The following is a 20,348-nucleotide window of genomic DNA, read 5'->3' on the forward strand; positions in this document are numbered from 1 at the left end:
GCTGAGATTGCTATACTTGTTGGTGTTTTGTCACTGTCGAGCTAGGTCTTTGTCCATCACGATGTCTGCATTGACCCTTCCAGCAGGAGACACTAAGTAGCAGTATACAGCAAAGCAATTTTATTTTTTCTGTCCCTTTCTTTCCTTACTGCAGTTTCCTTCCAGCTAAGAGGCATTCAGGCCAATGATGAGGTCCTTGCTGGTGCTTGATTGAGATCTACATATTCTCAACAGTAATCCAGAGCTATAGACATTTGGGTGAGAGGAGAAGGGAAGATATAAGAACACATTGCTGTAACCTATTAGAACATAAGAACATAAGAAATAGGAGCAGGAGTAGGCCATCTAGCCCTTCGAGCCTGCCCCGCCATTCAATAAGATCATGGCTGATCTGTCGTGGCTCAGTTCCACTTTCCCGCCCTCTCCCCATAACCCTTAAACCCTTCTCTTATCAAAAACCCATCAACCCGCTTCTTAAAAATATTTAGCGAGGCAGCCTCCACCACTTCAACGGGCAGAGAATTCCTTCAGTCACTTCCCATTCTTCCCATTTGCAAACTTTATGCAGGATTTTTTCAAACTACATTTGGACCATGTACTTACAGAGAATCCAGAGCATAGAAAACAAGTCATACGAGCATACAAATTAGGAGCAGGAGTAGGCCACTCAGCCCCTCGAGCCTGCTCTGCTATGGCTAATCTGATTGAAACTTCAACCCCACATTCTTGCCCACCTCCAATAACCACTATTTGACTCAGTTTGTCTACACGAGTCTACATGGGCTGTCCCCACCACCCCCACCCACTCCCCACCCCTCATCCCTCATCTAACTCTATCAACTTACTACCGGAAAGACGTGGAGACCCTGGAGAGAGTGCAGAGGAGGTTTACCAGGATGCTGCCTGGTATGGAAGGACTGGGTTATGAGGAAAGATTGAGCAAATTGGGGCTGTTTTCCCTTGAAGACTGAGGGGAGATCTAATAGAGGTATATAAGATTATGAAGGGTATAGATAGAGTAAACAGTGGTAAGCTTTTTCCTATGTTAGAAACGCACAGTACGAGGGGCCGCGGGCTTGGGGTGAGGGGGGCGAGGTATAACAAGGATGTTAGAGGGAGGTTTTTCACACAGAGGGTAGTGGGGGTATGGAATGCTCTGCCAAGAAAGGTGGTGGAGGCAGGTACGCTGGAGTTGTTTAAGAGTTACTTAGACCAATACATGAGTGGGTTGGAGATGGAGGGATATAGGAGATTGTTTTAAATAAGGTAGCCTTGGGACGTCCCTGGTAATGTATAAGGATGTGGAATGATATTAATGTTTTTCTCTTTTAATTCACAGGTTTTAAGTCGGTCCGCCTTGTTGTCCAACGAGGGGCATACACGTGATCGGTCGTACAAGGGCTGCTCTTGGATGTTTGAGAATAGCCTAGTACTTCATGTCGTTAGTGTACGCTTAAACTGGACCAGATGCTGGGCAACACGACAGCTCAGTGACTATCACTGTTGGCTGTGCAGACACATGGGAGTTTGCGCATTCTCCCTGTGCTTGCGTGGGTTTTCTCCGGGTGCTCCAGTTTCCTCCCACACCCCAAAGATGTGCTATTAGGCTGATTGGAGGTAATAAATTGTCCCTAAATTAGTTTTCCCTCAATGTGGAATGTCATAAGCATAGATAAGGGTCATGGGTGGTGGGGGGACTCGTAATGTTAAAATGGCAGAGCGGGCTCGTTGGGCCGAAGGGCCTGTTTCCTGGGCTGTTTTTGTTCTTTCGTTCTTTGTAACATATCTTTCAGTTTCTTTTTCCTTTTAATCTGGGTGCTAATTAAACTTCCTCTTAAATGCATCTCTACGACTTGCCTCAACAACTTATGGGGTGAATTTTGCATTCTGACCACCTTCTGAGTCATGATAAAGGAGCGGTTATGTTAGTGGTTTAGCGAACCACTGGACTAATGATTCATGGAGATAAGTTCAAATCCCACCATAGAAAATTCATTAAATGGATTAACAAGCTAGTAGCAGTAATGACAATTGAAATGATCAGATTGGTGTTAAAGCCTTTCCTTAAGGGAAGGGATTCTATGCTTATTATCCTTTCCCAGTTTGATTCCAGAACTATAATGCTGTGGTTAACTCTTGACTGCCATCTGCAACGGTCTAGCAAGCCACTCATTTCGATCAAACTGCTATGAGGAAATGGAATAAGAATAAAACCAGCCAGCTGATTCAGCTGTGGCAAAGGCTCATCCAGTTTAACCAGGAGGAGACATAAATCACCTGAAGGAGGAAGGGGAAGGAAAGGAATGGAGGCTGCCGCAGCTGACTGGTCTCTGGAGCCTCCTGGGCACAACGGTGGCATCTGTTAGCCCACCAAAGTCCTGATTTCTAACATCCGAGCACTTGTGACAAAATTGCTGCCTCACAGACTTGTCAAGCAAACAGCATGACACCCATGGAATCACACCTTACAGCCAGTGTCCCAGACTTCTCTAAAACCAGGCCTCGGGATGTCTAGTCCCATTGGAAGGGCAGACTCACTAAGTGGAGGCAGTAGATGGGTAGATAGTGGCATAGTGGTAATTTCACTGCACTAGTAATCCAGAGAGCAGCCTAATGCTTTGGGGGTATGGCTAAATCCAGAATATAAAGTTTCTGTCAGTTATGATGACCCTGAAGGTATTATTGATTGTTGAAACACCCCATCTGATCCACTGATGTACTTCAGGGAAGGAAATCTGCTGCTCTTACCTGATCTGGTCTCCATGTGACTCCAGATCCACAGCAATATCGTTGACTCTTAACTGTCCTTTGAAACGGCCTTGTAAGCCTCTCAGTTCATGAGCCTTGCCAGCGAAACCCCCACATCCCATGAAAAACTCACTTTAAAAAATAGTTAGCGGTGTATGGCCCTAGGATTCTACATTGATTCCAGGCCCCATGATCATGGTCAGTGATGGTTTTGAAAACCTCCTGCAGATTACTTCCACTTCCCTGCTTCCTTCAAGATTTTCCATGTTGAGCACGTTGAAGGAACACGGAAGGTAGCAAGGGAACAGACTGGTCTCTGGATGGGCTACTTCATTGTTATAGGCTAGCTGGTGTAGCACCTCTACTGAGAGCTGGCTGGATTCTGAAGTCACAGCATAGTGTGAGGTTGATTCAGAACAATCTAGCAGCTTAAAACTGAGCATCCATAAACTGCTGTAGATTTTGAGCAGTGGTGTTTGTATTCCATCACAGTATGTAATCTTACGGCCTTACATACACTTCCAGTAGCATCAAGCCAGGGACAAGCCCTGATTCAGTGAGGAGTGTAGACGAACATCCCAGCACCTGAAAATAAGGTGCCAACCCTGGTGAAGATACAACCGAGACCATATGCATGCTAAACACTGGAAGCAACATGCCGTGGACAGAGCTAATTGGATGGCACAGTGGTTATCAATTCTGCCTCACATTACCAGGCACCTGGGTTCAGTTCCAGCCTTGGGTCACTGATTGTGTGGAGTTTGCAAGTTCTCCCCAGACCTGCATGGGTTTCCTCTGGGTTCTCCAGTTTCCTCACACAGCATGAATGCTGTGGCTCCAAGAGCAGGTCAGTGGCTGGGAAATAGAGGATAAGTAACCCACCAAACCCTGACTCCTAAAAGACTGCCCATCTTTTTTAACAAGGTACAATGAAAGAGTGTGATGGAATACTGTCCACATGCCTAGGTAAGTGTAGCTCCAACACTGAAAAAGCGCCACACCATCCTGGATAAAGCAGCTAGCTTGATCATGACCTCACTCACCATCTTAAACATTCAGTCCCTCACAGTAGCAGCAGTGTTTACCATCTATCATAGAATTCCTACAGTGCAAAAGAGGCCATTTGGCCCATCAAGTCTGCACTGACTCTTTGACAGAGTAGCTTATTCAGCCCTATCCACAAACCTTGCATTTCATAGAATCCTTACAGTGCAGAAGGAGGCCATTCAGCCCATAGACACTGCACTGACAACAATCCCACCCAGGCCTATCCCTGTAGACCCACGTACCTATCCTGCTAATCCCGTGACACTAAGGGACAATTTAGCATGGCAATTGACCTTTCAGATCAATGACCTTTTATCAGGAGGAGAGAGGGGCAATGTGGTTTAGGAAAGAATTCCAGAGCATTGGGCCTGGGCAGCTGTATTTCCCTGGACTGTGAAATGTGCCACAAGGTATTAGTCAACACAGTCTAACAATAAGGTTTCCTCAGCACCACCGTAAATAACCAAGTTATATATATGTAACTCAGGCTGTTCAAAACTTTATCCTTTCTGTTACTCTGGTGCAAAAAAAATCTCTGACGTGAAGGAAAAATCCATTGTGCGTTAGAAGATTCTGGTTGTGATCTTGGAGTAACAGCCTTGAGCACTTTCATAAGAACAGAGGAATGTGTAAGATTTGGAGTGACGATTATGATCCAACCAACTAGTCTCAAAGTTGACAAAGTCTTACATCCAAAGTTGGAAACACAGTGTTCACTGCTCCTCCCGTCTCATCTGTGATCATTGTTTCTGTCAAATATCTGCGTAATTTCTTGTTGAATTTGCCTGCACTCAACGACCCACCTAGTTCCTTCTCTTCCTTTGTTTGCAGCTTAAATCTCAGCATTTGATTGTAGACATCATAATTGGCATGATTTTATTTGGTTATTCCTGCTGATCATAGAATCATAGAATCTCTAGAGTGCAGGTAGAGGCTAATTGGCCCATCAAACCTGCACTGGCAACCACGCTTATCCCCCCTAATCCCCCTGACACTAAGGGGTAAATTAGCATGACCAATCACCTAACCTGCACCTCTTCGGACTTGGGAAGAAACCGGACTACCTGGAGGAAACCCACGCAAACACGGGGAGAATGTGCTAACTCCACACAGACAGTGACTCGAGGCTGGAAGTGAAGCTGGATCCCTGAAGCTGTGAGGCAGCAATGCTAACCACTGTGTCACCTTCCCACCCTGCAAGATCTACAAGATGCACTGCAGTAATTTACCAAACCTCATTTGACAGCACCTCTCAAACCCACAGCTCAACTACCTAAAATAATTAGGCAGCAGACGCGTGAGAAGACGACAACTTGCAAGTTCCCCATTCTGACGTGGTAATATAGCACCATTTGTTCATCATCACTGTGTCAAAGTAACTCTCTAAATAACAGCACTATGGAGTATCTTCACCTGCAGTGGGTCAAGAAGGCAGTTCACCACTACCTATTGGGGGTAATTAGGGATGGACAATAAATGCTAGCCTTGCCCAGATACCCATACCTCATGAATGAACAAAAAAAAGTTCTCCTGACTTGCCTAATAATTTTGTGGGTGAAGTATTATTATGGGGCCAGTTTAAATTAGGCAGCTAGCCATCTCTTTGCTCGTGGTTGGGAAGTCTGACAGAGGTTTTACTGTTCAACAGCATTTGGAGATAGGCAATGTGTGATGTCCAAAGGTAATCCAAGATCATTTTTATGGTTTCATGAAACTACTGCAGTAACCTAATGATTCAGAATAATGCATTCATGCTTGACACAGCTGAACACTTGATTGACGATTGTAATGCTTTTGGGAAACGGTCTTAACAATCTTGGGATTCAGTGAGACGTCAGCGCTCTGGATGAGCAGCTACTCCTACTAAAGTGCCAAGTGAGAACCAACTAGGTTCCTAGTTTTCTCGGGTTACTTGGAATATTGGAGCATTACCTGATCCCAGCACAATTTGAATTCTGCAATATCACTTTGCCATTTCCTTCCGCTACCTCTGAGTCCAGACAGAGAGTGCTGACTGTTTAACAGCAGGGTGGCAAGTTAGTATTCATCAGCAGAACTCTGGGCTCATTTCCTACTCTCTGCGCTCAGCAACCCTCTCCTGCTCCACGCAAAAGCCTATCAAATTACAACGCTGGAGTTATAAGACATAGGACAAGAATCTTAGAATTTTGCAGCTTAGAAGAGGGCCTTTAGCCCATCATGTCTATACTAGCCCTTTACCACTTATTCCACTCCCCTGCCCCTTTCTCATGGACATACAAATTCTATCTTTTTCAACTATTTATTTAATCCTCTTTGTGCAAATTATTATTTATTCTGCTTCCACCATCCTTTCAGGCAGTGCATTCCAGATCATAATAACTCAATGCATCAACAGAAATCCTTCCTTGTCTGTCCTTTGATTTAATACCATTGACTTTCAACTTTATCACCCCTGGTAGTGGAAACAATTTCTTGTATATTCTATCAAAACCCTGCCTGATATTGAACTCCCCATAATCTTTTCTGCTCTAAGAAGCAGATTTTAAGGAGCAGACCTTCATGCACAACAACATTGGGAGAGTTAGTGAGAAGGTCCAACTACCCAGAGATAGTAGAAGAACTTACTTTCCAGTTGCTGCCAGAGGAGTGCTTAACTTGTCCTTGTAAACACAGTAGATAGCTAGCAATAGATAACCGAACCAAAGGTCAGAGTACTGGTGACATCCTTCAGATAACAGCAAGCAATAAAAGAAGAAAGCAAAACGGCAACAAGTGGCAAAAGCAACACAAGACACCAAAGATAAAAGCAACCAAAAGAATTGCACAGTGGTTAGCACTGCTGCCTCACAGCGTCAGGAATCCGGGTTTGATTCCCAGCGTGGGTCACTGTCAGTGTGGAGTCTTCACGTTCTCCTCCGGCTGCTCTGGTTTCCTCCCACAGTCCGAAAGATGTGCTGGTTAGGTGCACAGGCCATACTGAATTCTCCCTCAGTGTTCCTGAACAGCTGCTGGAGTGCAGAGACTCCTGAATTTTCACAGTAACTTCATTGCAGTGTTAATGTCAACCTACTTGTGACACTAATAAATAAACTATGCATTCCAAAGGTGTGCAGGTTAGATGGATTGGCTGTGCTAAATTGTCCTTTAGTGAACAAAGAAGTGTAGATTAAGGGGATTAGCAGGGTAAATGTGTGGGCTTCTGGGATGGGGAGGGTGATTAGCCTGGGTAAGATACTCTGTCGGAGATTTGGTGCAGACTCAATGGACCAAATGGCCGCCTCCTGCACTGTAGGGATTCTATGATTGACATGGAAACGTAAAACAGTACAGGCCGTTCGGCCCTCAGTGTTGTGCCAAGCTATGTCCAAACCCAAGATCAAGCTTTCCCACTCCCTGTCATTCTGGTGTGCTCCATTTGCCTATCCAATAACCACTTGAAAGTTCCTGAAGTGTCTGACTCCACTATCACAGCAGGCAGTGCATTCCACACCCCAACCACTCTCTGAGTGAAGAATCTACCTTGGACATCCCTCCTATATCTCCCATCATGAATCTTATAGTTATGCCGCCTAGTAACAGCTAATCCACTCGAGGAAATAGTCTCTGCACGTCTACTTTTTCTATCCCCTTTATCATCTTATAAACCTCTATTCAGTTGCTTCTTATCCTCCTCCACTCTAAAAAGAAAAGCCCCAACTCCCTCAACTTTCCTCATAAGACTTACTCTCCAAACCAGGCAGCATCCTAGTAAATCTGCTCTGCACTCTCTCCAGTGCTTCCACATCCTTCTTATAGTGAGGTGACCAGAACTGATGTCACAAACATGGGGGGATTTGAGATAGGGATTCTGATAAAGGAAATCAATCCAGGTTGGGCTTTGGAGACTGAGATCAAAATACTTAAATATCATTGCAAAAATTCAACTACTAATTATGCTAATGTTAACATGCTGTAATTTCAGATTGCCTTTAATGTAATAATTATAGGCAGTCTGTTATTCGTTAATAATTATGCATAATTTATAGATTAAAATTATTTCTGCTTGTTGACTCTTGGGGTGTGAACATCAATGATAAGACCAGCATTTATTGCCATTCCCAGTTGCCCTAAAGAAGGCAGTGGAGATCTTTGCACCATTGCATCCTGTGTGATGGAGGATGGCACATTGGCACAGTGGTTAGCAGTGTTGCCTCACAGCGCCAGGGACCCGGGCATGACTGTCTGTGTGGAGTTTGCATGTTCTCCCTGTATCTGTGTGGGTTTCCTCCGGGTCCACCAATTTCTCCCCACAGTAAAAAGATGTGTCGGCTAGTTGGATTGGCCGTACAAAATGTTCAGGTTTAGGGTACGCGGTGAACCTTAGTAAGTTGCTCTTTTGGGGAGTCGGGGCAGACTCAGTGAGCCAAATGGCAGCCTCCTGCAGTGTAGGGAGTCGACGTGATGTGGGTATATCCCCCTTGCCTCCTGTAGTGGTTTGGTAAAACTAAGTGGCTTGCTATGCCGTTTCAGGGAGTAATTAGAAATCAATCATACTGCTGTAGGTTTGGAGAGGCAGGTAAGCTTAGACCAGGTAAGGATTGCAGATTTCTTTTACTGAAGGACATTAGTGAATGAGGTTTTTTTTAACAACATTTCAGTACTTTCGCATTCATTATTAATGAGACCTGTATTTTATCCCAGATTATTCATTTATATTCTCCCCCCCACGCTCCCCATGTTGGGATTTGAACTTGTGTCTCCGGAATACCAGCCCAGACCTCTGGATTACTAGTCCAGTAACATTATTACCATATTACTGTCTTGACATTACAGCACCCTGTAAATTCACTGACATATTTGATACTGAGCAGCTGTATAGACAGGTCAGATTTCTGGTTGAATCCTTTGCAGAGCTATCGGATCTCAGCCAAGATGGCAGTAAGGATTGACAATTGGCTTTGATGACACTGGGCCAGGAAGCATAATAGTCAGGCCGAGTTCCTGGTTCTTCCCTGGATCCCGCTTGTTGAAGAGGCACAATGTGAATATTGGGAAAGGAGAAAGTAGCTGTCCAATTATAAAACAGCTTGGTGCCATCATGTGGGCTCACAGATGATGTATGGTCATTTACTTCTAATTTCTGTTATGCCTGTTATTTTTAACTGAAATCCTCACTCCCCCCACCCCCCAACCCAGTCCACTCCTCTGGACCGACTCCTTGTTAGTGCCCAACTATGGCTGAGGAGTCAGGTGAATCTTTAATTGATTTTTTTCATGGAATGTAGTTGTAGCTGGCTAGGCCAATGTTTGCCCATCCCTAATTGCCCTTGAGAAGATGGTGAGCCACCTTTGTGAACGGCTGCAGTTGTGTGGTGTAGGTACACCCACAGTGCTGTTAGGGGGAGAGTTCCAGGATTTTGACCCAGTGACAGTGAAGGAAGGGCGATATATTTCCAAGTCAGGATGGTGTGTGGCTTGATGGGGGAACCTCCAGGTCGTGGTAGCGGTGCATCTGCTACTGTTGTCTTTTTGGTGATGGTGATAGAGATTGTGGGTTTGAAGGTACTATTGGAGGAGCCTTGGTGGGTTGCTGGCCTGATCATGGGGCTTTACCAGTGCTTCTCTGAAACAGGTATAGGAAAGGAGCAGATAGGTGGCCCATGGGTGTATCCCTCAATGGCTGTCTACCACTGACTGCCGGTCCTCATTTAGTGTCTCTTACAGCAACAATGGAAGTTCAGGACACAGACGGAATATTGATGCTGAGTACCAGGAATCTGTATGAACACTGATGTATGGAATCCTTACAGTACAGAAGGAGGCCATTTGGCCCTTCGAGTCTGCACTAACAACAATCCCAGCCAGGCTCTATCCCTGTAACTCCATGTATTTAACTTCAACTTCCTCCTGACACTGAGGGGCAATTTGGCATGGCCAATGCACCTAACCCACATTGGACTGTGGGAGGAAACTGGAACATCCGGAGGAAACCCACACAGACTTGGGGAGAATGTGCAATCTCCACACAGGCAGTGACCCAAGCTGGGGACAGAATCCGGATCCCTGGCGCTGTGAGACAGCGGCGAAATCGCTGTGCCACTGTGCTGCCCCCACTCCTCTCCACAGCAATGATATGCATTTGTGTAGTTACTTTTAATCTCAAAAAATGTTAGTAAAGAAATTGTACTGGAGATTCTGGAAATCTGAAATAGCAGAAAATGCTGGAAGTGCACAACTTGTTTGACAGCACCTGTGGAGAGGGAAACACGCTTGACGTTTCAGATCGATGACCTTTCATCAGGTGGAGAGAGAGAGAGGCAGTGTTATTTAGGGAGGGAATTCCAGAGCTTTGGACCTGGGCAACTGAATTTTCCTGGATTGTGTAATGTGCCACAAGGTATTGGTCAACACAGTCTATCAATAAGGTTTCTCCACCACCAATGTAAATAGCCAAGTATATATGCATGTAGTTCAGGCTGTTCAAAATTCTATGTTTTCTTTTATTCTGGTGCAAAAATAAATCTCTGAAGTGAAGGAAAAATCCATTGTGCGTTAGAAGATTCTGGTTGTGATCTTGGAGTAACAGCCCTGAACACTTTCATAAGAACAGAGGAATGTGTAGGATTTGGAGTGACGATTATGATCGAACCAACTAGTCTCAAAGTTGACAAACCCTCACATCCAAAGTTGGAAACACAGTGTTCACTGCTCCTCCCGTCTCGCCTGTGATCATTGTTTCTTCGAATATCTGTGCAATTTCCTGTTGAATTTGCCTGCACTCAACAACCCACCTAGTTCCTTCTCTTCCTTTGTTTGCAGCTTAAATCTCAGCATTTGATTGTCGACATCATAATTGGCATGATTTTATTTAGTTATTCCTGCTGATCGTAGAATCATAGAATCTCTGCAGCGCAGATGTTACTATTTGGTTCGTCAAGTCTGCACCAACAACAATCCCACCCAGGCCCTATCCTCTAATCCCACATATTTACCCTACTAACCTCCTTGACACTAAGGAACAATTCATAATGGCCAATGCACCTAACCTGCACATCTTTGGATTATGGGAGGAAACCAAAGCACCCAGAGGAAACCCTTGCAGACAAGGGGAGAATGTGCAACCTCCATACAGACAGTCACCTGAGACTGGAATTGAGCCCGGTCTTTGTCACTGTGAAGCAACAGTGCTAACTACTCTGCCAACTTGCTGCCCTACAACTAATCCTTTAACTGGTGACAGTAGTGAGTCTTCACCTTCCCCTCTGTGAAGGCTGATAATGGTGATACTACCACATCTGGGAGACCCAATCAGTTCCTCCTTGTGAAACATGCAAACCTAGGATAAAGCTATTTGATATTTGACTAAAGTCTACGCATTGCATAACTGCGTGCCGTGTAATTCAGCTGCCATTGTGCTGATGTAAAGATAAATCATATGTAAAGAGAAATAGAGGACAAACTTCTCTTGTCACCGAGCTCTCTCTTTCTGTTCCAGGGGAATCCGGTACCTCAGCAAGTGCTGCAGAGAGCGTTATGAAATGATCATCCAGCTGCTGACTCAGGAAAAATATGAAGTGGTTCTGCTGCAGGAGGTGGGTTTATTCTCCCTTGTTTATATTCCGCAGTTTTGCAGTCTGCTTGTCACCCTGCTTTTAGGTCAAGTCTTTCTGGAGACGCAAGCATTATCAACGCGAGAGAAAATGAGACAAAGCTGAAACAGACAGCCCCAATACTTCTCTTGGGGTCCCTGCTAGGGTGTCTTTGGGACCTCTGTGTGTCGTCGTAGCAGAATGACTGACTGGATGAATGGGAAAATTTCGGAGTAATCAGATTAAATAAGTTAACCTTCCATAGAGCTGCAAAAATGATACCAAATTACAAGTACTGCTCTCTGTCATCTAAGTATTTTGCTTTTACCAAATTACAAAATGTGATCCAGGGATCTAATTGAGCCAGAACTGAACCGCAGTTTACAGTGGAATCAGGGGAGTGAATAGGATATTTAAGGGATACTGTCATTGAAGAAGCATTCTTGCAAATAAAAGTACGTAATATATACAGTCTCCACCTACACACAGTAAATACATTTCGGCAAGCAACTGCCTGGCAATTAATCTCAATGATTTTTCATTACCATAGGAAACCTCTAATGCAGCCTCTTAATATCTTTTTAAATGTGTTTGTGGAATGTTAATGCTAGCATTTATTGTATATCCATATTTGCCCTTGAGAAGTGATGGGGAAGGTATTCCTTCTTGAATAGCTGCAGTCCATGTAGTGCAGGTACACCCAGAGTGCATTAGAGAGGGAGTTCCAGGATTTTGACCCAGCGACATTGAAGGAAAGGCGATTATATTTCCAAGTCTGGATGGTTTGGGAGTTGAAGGAGAACTTGGAGGTGGTGGTTTTCCCATGCACCTATTGCCCTTGTCCTTTTATCTGGTAGAGGTCGTAGATTTGGGAGGTGCTGTGCATCTTGTAGGTGGTAGATTCTGCTGCCACTGTGCATCAATGGTGGAAGGGCTGAATATTTAAGATAGTGGGGTGACAATCAAGTGGGCTGCTCTGCCCCAGATGGTCCTAGAGTAGAGCAGTGGTCTCCAATCTTTTTAAAGACAAGATCAATTGTAGCACGTGTGACTGGTGGCACTGTGCTAAACAGCTCAGAACTCCAGGGACCCAGGTTCAAATCTGGCCTCGGGCGATTATGGATTTGCGCATTCTTCCCATGTCTGCGTGGGTTTCCTCCGGGTGCTCCGGTTTCCTCCCATAGTCCAAAGATGTGCAGGTTAGGTGGATTGGCCATGCTAAATTGCTTCTTAGTGTACCAAGATGTGTGGGTTAGGGGGAATTAATGAGGTATATTAGCGTGGGTAGGATAATCTGTTTGGGGGAAGAGACATTGCAGACTCAAGGGGCCGAATGGCCTCCTTCCACATTGTACAGATTCTAGTATCGAAATGCAGCACAAGATCCACTCTTAAAAATTGACTTTACCAAGACCCCCAAAATGTACTAATGTGTAACACACACATCGAGGGACAACAATTCCACTCTCTGGCTGGTTTAAAGCACCAAGTGACGTGCTCTTGATGGCTATCATAATCTTATCTTTGTTTTTAAAGTCTTTGAACAAGATGTCGGCAGCAGCCATCATCACTGCCTTGATCACTTCACCATCAGTGAACAGTTTATGATTTGCTAACAAGTGGTTAATGTGAAAAGACCATCAAAGTCTCTTTGGTGCCTTACCTTTAACCACAGGTTTTAAAAAGACTGACAGTTGCATTTCCTTTAACTCCACGACTTTCTGTGTCCGAATGGCGCTGTTTAAAGAGAAATTTTCTGGAAATTTTGCACACATTGTCTAGTGATGCCATTCTAAAATACTGTTTTTACTCAAAACTACACTCTGCGGACAAATGATCTCACCTTTAACATTCGTAAAAAGAAATTAATTTTCGCATTCCTGGTGGAAATGGTGAGTTTTTAACTTCTTGGAGATTTCCGGCTTCTCACCCATGTCTGTCTCCGTGTTTTGACACCTGTGATTCAGCAGCCAATGAGCTGATTCCGTCATCGTCACAAGAAGCTTGAGCTCCGCACATTTTTGGCAGTCAACCTTATGAGACTCCAGGATTGACCTGTCGATTGCAATTGACTATTTGGAGCCCACTGGAATAGAGTAATTTATGGCACAGAATGAGGCCATTCGACGCACTCTGGCTCCCTGTGGAGCAAGCCAGTCAGTGCCACTCCCCTGCTCCCTTCCCAGAATAGATACATTTCCTCCAACTGCCCATCCAATTTTGTTTTGAAATCATTGATGGACTCCACATCCACCACTGTGATGGGCAGAAAATTCTTGGCCATTACCACTTGTGTAAGAAAGTTCTCCACCCCTCCCCAACCCCATACATCTCTTGCCCAAAATCGTAAATCTGTGTCCCCTTGTCCTTGTACAGTGAGCTAATGGGAAGCGTTTTTCCATGTCTACCTTATCTATGCCTTTTAAGAATATTGTACACCTCTCTCAAACCGCCCCTCAATCTCCTTTGCTCCAAGGAGAACAACTGCAGTTTTTCCAACCAGACCTAATTGTGTAACTAAAAAACCCTCTACCCTGGAACCATTCCAGTAAATATCCACTGCACCCTCATAAAGACCTTTGTATATTTCCTAAGGTGTGGTCACCAGAACTGGATGTAATACTTTAGTTGTGACTTAACCAGAGCTTTATTTTGATTCATAGAATCGTAGAAGAGTCATAAAATCCATACAGTGCAAAAGGAAACCATTCGGCCCATTGATTTCTCCACTGACAACAATTCCATCCAGGCTCCATTCCCCATAACCCCACACATTTACCCTGCTAATCCCCCTGACACTTAGGTGCATTTTAGCATGACCAGTCAACCTAATCGCGCATCTTTGGACTGTGGGAGGAAACCAGAGCACCTGGAGGAAACCCACACAGACACGGGGAGAGCATGCAAAATCCACACAGACAGTGACCCAAGGCCAGAATTGAACCCGGTTCCCTGATGCTTTGAGACAGCAGTGCTAACCACTGTGCCACCGTGCATCCAATATCAGGGATAAGACTCTTGGCAGTGTGGAAGATCAAAAGGATCTTGGGTCCGGGTTCATAGGACTCTCAAATCGGCTTCACACATGGAGGATGTGGTTAAGAAGGCATATGGTGTACTGGTCTTCATCAATCGAGGAATTGAGTTTAGCAGTCGAGAGATAATGCTGCAGCTGTATAAGATCCCACTTGGAGTACTATGCTCAGTTCTGGTTGCCTCATTACAGGAAAGATGTGGAAGCCAATGTAAGGGTGCAGAGGAGATTTACAAGGATGTTGCCTGGATTGGGTGGCATGCCTTATGAGGATAGGTTGAGTGAGCTCGATCTTTTCTCCTTAGAGAGACGAAGGATGAGAGAGGACCTGATAGAGGTGTATAAGATGATGAGAGGTATTGATCATGTGGACTCTCAGAGACTTTTCCTCCGGGCTGAAATGGTTGCTACGAGAGGACACAGGTTTAAGGTGCTGGGGAGTAGGTACAGAGGAGATATCAGGGGTAAGTTTTTCACTCAGAGGGTGGTGGGTGAGTGGAATCGGCTGCCATTGGTGGTGGTGGAGGCAAATTCAATAGGGTCTTTTAAGAGACTTCTGAATGAGTACATGGGGCTTAATAGGATTGGGGGTTATAGGTAAGCCTAGTAGGTATGGATATCATCGGTGCAACTTGTGGGCCAAAGGGCCTGTTTGTGCTGTAGTTTTTCTATGATTCTATCTCCATAAACAAAAGAGCGAAAAATGAGAGACTGGATGTTGCTTTGTTTTGCAGGTGTGGAGTGAGGAGGATTATCACTTCATCAAAAGCAAATTGATGACTACCCATCCATATTCAGTGTACTTCAGAAGGTATGCAATTATATCTGTAATAGAAATTCACACACAAGCATGTTCTTTGCCTTTTCAAAGGCACTGCCAGACCGAATGTGGGAAATTATACACTGCACACAATCAAACGGGCACAAAGTTTGAGCAGGCAATTCATTAAACTAGTTTCGTCCAGTCCTGGTTTCTTATTCTTTTTAAAAGTCTCAGAATTCAGTACTTGCTTTCACTGTGGATATTTGTGTGAAATGGGTTGTATAGTCAGAAGGGTGATGACAAGTACTGAAAATGCAGCAGTGTGTCTCGCCTTTCGTGTATTCATAGGTAAGGTATAATTCACCATAGTCCCAGTTGAGCATTGGCTGCTCTCCCCTTTGTTGGCGAGAGGTGACTAAGGGTGATTTAACCTGAGGGGCAAGGTTAAAAATTAAGGTTAAGGCATGAGTAATGTTCATAGGACCAGCTGTGCATTTCCAACATTTTCTTTTTGTTATGAGGACACAGTTCAAGAGTCTGACATTTCTGTTCAAAATTTAAGTTTCTTTATTAGTGTCACAAATTGGCTTACATTAACACTGTAATGAAGTTACTGTGAAAATCCCCTAGTCACTACACTCCGCTGCCTGTTCGGGTACTGAGGGAGAATTTAGCATGACCAAAGCACATAATCGGCACATCTTTCGGATTGTGGGAGGGAACCGGAGCACCCGGAGGAAATCCATGCGGACACAGGAAGAATGTGCGGACTTTGCACAGACAGTGACCCAACCATGGTCCCTGGTGATGTGAGGCAGCAGTGCTAATCACTCTGCCGCCCTAGAGCATGGTGGAGATAAAAAAGAATTCTCTCCCTGCCAATAGGAGGAATCAAGCTTGGTGTTGAACAAAAAAAAATTGCTGTTAGAGTGGGTTAAGTTCACCAATGAACTGCCCATGTGGAGTCTGTTGTACCATTTTTCATTTTCCATGGCAGAAGCACACTCTTGCCCCTCCTAGCCCACAGTGTTTCAAAAGAAATATATTTTTTCAGACTTTTCCGGTCAGTGAACAGCTGTTGCTGAAGGGCTGCAGGCAGTGTTAGATGTCCGTAACATGAGAATGATCATTGGCATTGTTCTACAATGATGTCTAGACAGTGATGTCTGGGTGATTTTTGTTCCCGTGCCTGCTTGCTTCGTTTGCAGTAAGAAGCCTCACAACACCAGGTTAAAGTCCAACAGGTTTAATTGACAGCACTAGCTTTTGGAGTCTCAAGCTCCTTCTCGAGGTGAGTGAGGACTTGTGATCACAAACAGGGCATATAAAGACACAAACTCAATTTAAAAGATGTCTTGTAAATTGAGTTTGTGTCTTTATATGCCCTGTTTATGAACACAAGTCCTCACTCACCTGAAGAAGGAGCTTGAGACTCCAACAGCTAGTGCTGCCAAATAAACCTATTGCACTTTAACCTGGTGTTGTGAGACTTCTTACTGAGCTTACCCCAGTCCAACGCTGGCATCTCCACACCATGCTCCGTTTACACCAGAAGTGGGAAGAGTTTAATTTAGAAGCTGATATAAATGGATCTGTCTGACTACTGACTTTAAACCATTAATCATGTTTTACTGACTGTCTTCCAGTGGAGCTATAGGAAGTGGACTGTGTGTCTTCGCCAGATACAGAATAACTGATTCCTTCCTCTACCGCTACTCCCTCAATGGTTATCCTTATAAGGTACAGTAGATGTGTTTGGGGCAAGAGTTTTGTTGTCAAATCAGAAGGAAGCTCTTAATCAATAGAATCTTACATCTTGGTTAGTCTTTCCTGTTTGTCTGATGCACTTTAACACTTTGGTTATAAAGCTCCCTGATAGCACAAATGGTTAAGGCAACAACTAACAAGCACATGCGATCAGCAAGATCCCAGGTATGGTCCCTGTTCTGTGCTGATTACAGCCTGGCTGATGGTAGGGCTGAAATGACTAACTGAATTAGTGACGGGATAAACTTGTGCTGAGGTTACACTCCAAATCCCGGTTCATGATCCATGTTGAGATATCTATCTATGTTTTGAGAAGAGTCTCAGGCTTTGCAATGATTTGAGCCAATCACCTCCTCCAATCACTCAAAAGCAAAATACTGCAGGTGCTGAAAATCTGAACTAAAAAACCAGAAAATGCTGGAAATACTCAGCAGATCTGGCAACACAGAATACCTACAGTGCACAAGGAGGCCACTCAGCCCATCAAGCCTCCACCGACAACAATCCTACCCTATCCCCTTAATCCCATGTATTTACCTTGCCTAACCCCCCCCGACACTAAAATTGATTGGCTATGCTTAATTGACCCTAAGCTTTTTGGGAGTGTGGGAGGAAACTGGAGCACCCGGAGGAAGCCCACGCAGACACTTGGAGAATGTTCAAACTCCACACAGTGACTTGAAGTCGGAATTGAACCTGGGTTCCTGGTGCTATGAGGCAGCAGTGCTAACCAATGTGCCACCGTGCTGCCCATCTGTAGAGAGATAAAAAGAATTCATCCAGGCTCACTATCCAGAGTCACACAATGCACCCTTGGTCATCATTACCAAGCGTGGTGGATCTCTGAGACTGGGGATGATGCAGAGAAAATGAATAGAAAAAGGCAAAACAAAAGAACCTGGGTGTCAGAGCCAAGTATTCCTAATAGAGAATCTGTCAGTGAAGTTACTCATTTGGAGCAATAATCTTCTCCTTGGGATGTAACCTGTACTGAAACTCAGGGAGAGCAAGACCTCAGCTTCTGTCTGTCCATCTCCAGTGTACAGAGATAACACACGGTATTTATACCGCTTAACTTAACTCTGAAAGAAAAGTAACCCATAATCTTGCTGTTTTCTAGTTGCACCATGGCGACTGGTTTGGCGGGAAATCTGTCGGCTTAGTTATTCTGAACATAAAAGACCTCGTCGTTCATGTCTATGTCACACACGTAAGTAGCAGCTGAGAATTCAGACCGGCTGTGTGTTGGTGGGAATGGCAACATAAATAGTCTCTCACATGCACGGAGTCACAACCCTCCACTAATGTGTGTCTGTTTCTGTATCTACCTCTCACTGGCTTCCACACTGTAGTCAGGCATGTTTCTCTTGCATACACTCCTAAATTTCTTCTCCTGATCTCTGTTTCAGTCTCTGTTCGCTCCGCTACTTTGTCCCTTCTCCACCCTCTGCCCCTCAGAACACTCTTCCCCCATCTCCCCAGTTTCACTCTTGGCTTCTCTCACCACCCTCGCTCCTTCCCCAACTCTCCGTCCACTTTGCCCCTTCCTCCAGCTGTCCCTCAATTGCGCACTCTTGCTCTCTCTCCCTCTGTCACTTTCTCACATCATCCCTCAAGTGCAGTTTTTGTCTGAAGATATTTTGCTCTTGGCATTTCCTCTGTTTCTCATCTCCTGTTGTGCAGCTTCATGCGGAGTACTGCAGGGAGAAGGATGATTACCTGCCCCACCGTCTGCTACAAGCCTGGGAGCTGGGACAATTTATCCGGTAAGATGTCTGCAAGTATTTCGCCGCTGACCCTTGCAAGACAGCACGAGGAACCCTATTGGACTCACACCTTCTCTTTGTCCACCAGGCACACGGGCAAGACGGCAGATGTGACGGTTCTGGGTGGGGATTTAAACATGCATCCATGTGACTTGGGGAACAGGCTCATCCAGTGTTACACAGGGATGAAGGACTCATTTTTAGAGACTGAAAAATTTGAGGTAAGCTTTAGTCAGAAGCTGTCGCACCCGATAGTGTGTTTTATCGGAATGTCCTGAAGCCAGTGAAGAATTCCTTCAAGATTAATCACTGTTGTGATCTGGGAGATGCGTGTAGAATTTTTGAACAGCAAACTCCCGCAGAGAGAAATGCGATCATAGATCATAGAATCCCTACAGAGCAGAAGGAGGCTATTGGGCCCATCGAGTTTGCACCGACCACAATCCTACCCAGATCCTATCCCCATAACCCTATGCATTTACCCTAGTTAGTCCCCCTGACATTAATGGGCAATTTAGTGTGGCCAATCCACCTGACCCGCATATCTTTAGACTGTGGGAGGAAACCGGAGCACCTGGAGGAGACCCATGCAGACATGGGAGAATGTGCAAACTCCACACAGACAGTGACCAGAGGGCCAAAATTGAAATCGGGTCCCTGGCGCTGTGAGGCAGCAGTGCTACCGTGCCACCCGCAATCATGACCTGATTGTGACCTGAGAATATGTTTTTATCTGTTGTTTGAGTGTCAATTTTTGGGAGAATTTACTTCTTTGAAATAGTGGAATCTTTTGGGTCTACCGAAGAGAGGAGAAGAGGCCTCAGTTTGACATCTAAAAGATGATACATCCAACAGTGCGGCACTCCCTGAGTTTGTGAGTTCGAGACTGGCATGGGGCTAGGGCTGTCCTCGTTAGCAAAGGGAAAAGTTTCAAGGAGACTTGATGGAGGTATTCAAAATCACCAGGGGTCTGGACAGAGGGAAACTGTTCCCAGTGATGAAAGAGTCAAGGAGGGTGAGGATTTCCAGAGATTGACAAAAGTAGCGACAGCAACAGAAGGAAAAACGTCTTGACGCAGCGAGTGGTTAGGATCTGGAATGCACTGCCTGGAAATGTGGTGGAGGCAGGTTCAAGTGTGGCTTTTGTAAGTGAATTATCTGAAGAGAAAATGTTTGCACAGATACAGGGAAAAGTGAGACAGAGGGACTGGATGTTGTGGGGGACCTAGCACAGAGGTGGTGGGCCGAACAATCTCTTTCTGTGCTATAAGCATTTACACTGTCTGGAGTGAGATTCACACTCACCCACTGCTGACTCTGAGGTGAGAATGCTAAATCGTGGCTGACACATTCTGTGTTACCGGGTTATCGAGCGCCCCTGACTCAGATTGGCAGCTAATTCTTGGTTAGCAGACAGTGAATGGTGTGGAATTAAGAAGGGTATAAGAGATTTACACTAATTTTTTGAACTTTACTACTTAAGGTTATCTTCATATGTTGGGAGAACTTGAACTTGGGTACTGTGGGCAGTTTTGGTCGCCGCACTTGCGCAAGGATATTTTGGCCTTGGAGGGAGCGCAGAGGAGGTTCACTGGGCTGATACCGGAGATGAGGGGGTTGGACTATGAAGAGAAACTAAATAGACTGGGTCTGTACTCGTTGGAGTTTAGAAG

At 44.9% G+C, this 20,348-nt stretch overlaps 1 protein-coding gene across 5 annotated transcripts in view; it reads left to right on the forward strand.

The window, feature by feature from the left end:
* The window catches only part of LOC145357086 (sphingomyelin phosphodiesterase 2-like), a 78,607-nt gene that overhangs the window by 34,194 nt on the left and 24,065 nt on the right, over positions 1–20,348 (forward strand). For all 5 annotated transcript variants that reach the window (XM_080210188.1, XM_080210189.1, XM_080210187.1 and 2 more), the window contains exons 3-8: positions 11,252–11,348; positions 15,114–15,190; positions 16,789–16,882; positions 18,030–18,119; positions 18,593–18,675; positions 18,764–18,896. In XM_080210188.1, coding sequence (XP_080066314.1) covers positions 11,252–11,348; positions 15,114–15,190; positions 16,789–16,882; positions 18,030–18,119; positions 18,593–18,675; positions 18,764–18,896 — 574 coding nt within the window. The remainder of the gene's footprint in view (positions 1–11,251; positions 11,349–15,113; positions 15,191–16,788; positions 16,883–18,029; positions 18,120–18,592; positions 18,676–18,763; positions 18,897–20,348) is intronic.

This window comes from Carcharhinus amblyrhynchos, chromosome 22 (genome assembly GCF_965287045.1).
Source record: "Carcharhinus amblyrhynchos chromosome 22, sCarAmb.v2.hapA, whole genome shotgun sequence".
In the NCBI taxonomy this organism is placed as follows: Eukaryota; Metazoa; Chordata; class Chondrichthyes; order Carcharhiniformes; family Carcharhinidae; genus Carcharhinus; species Carcharhinus amblyrhynchos.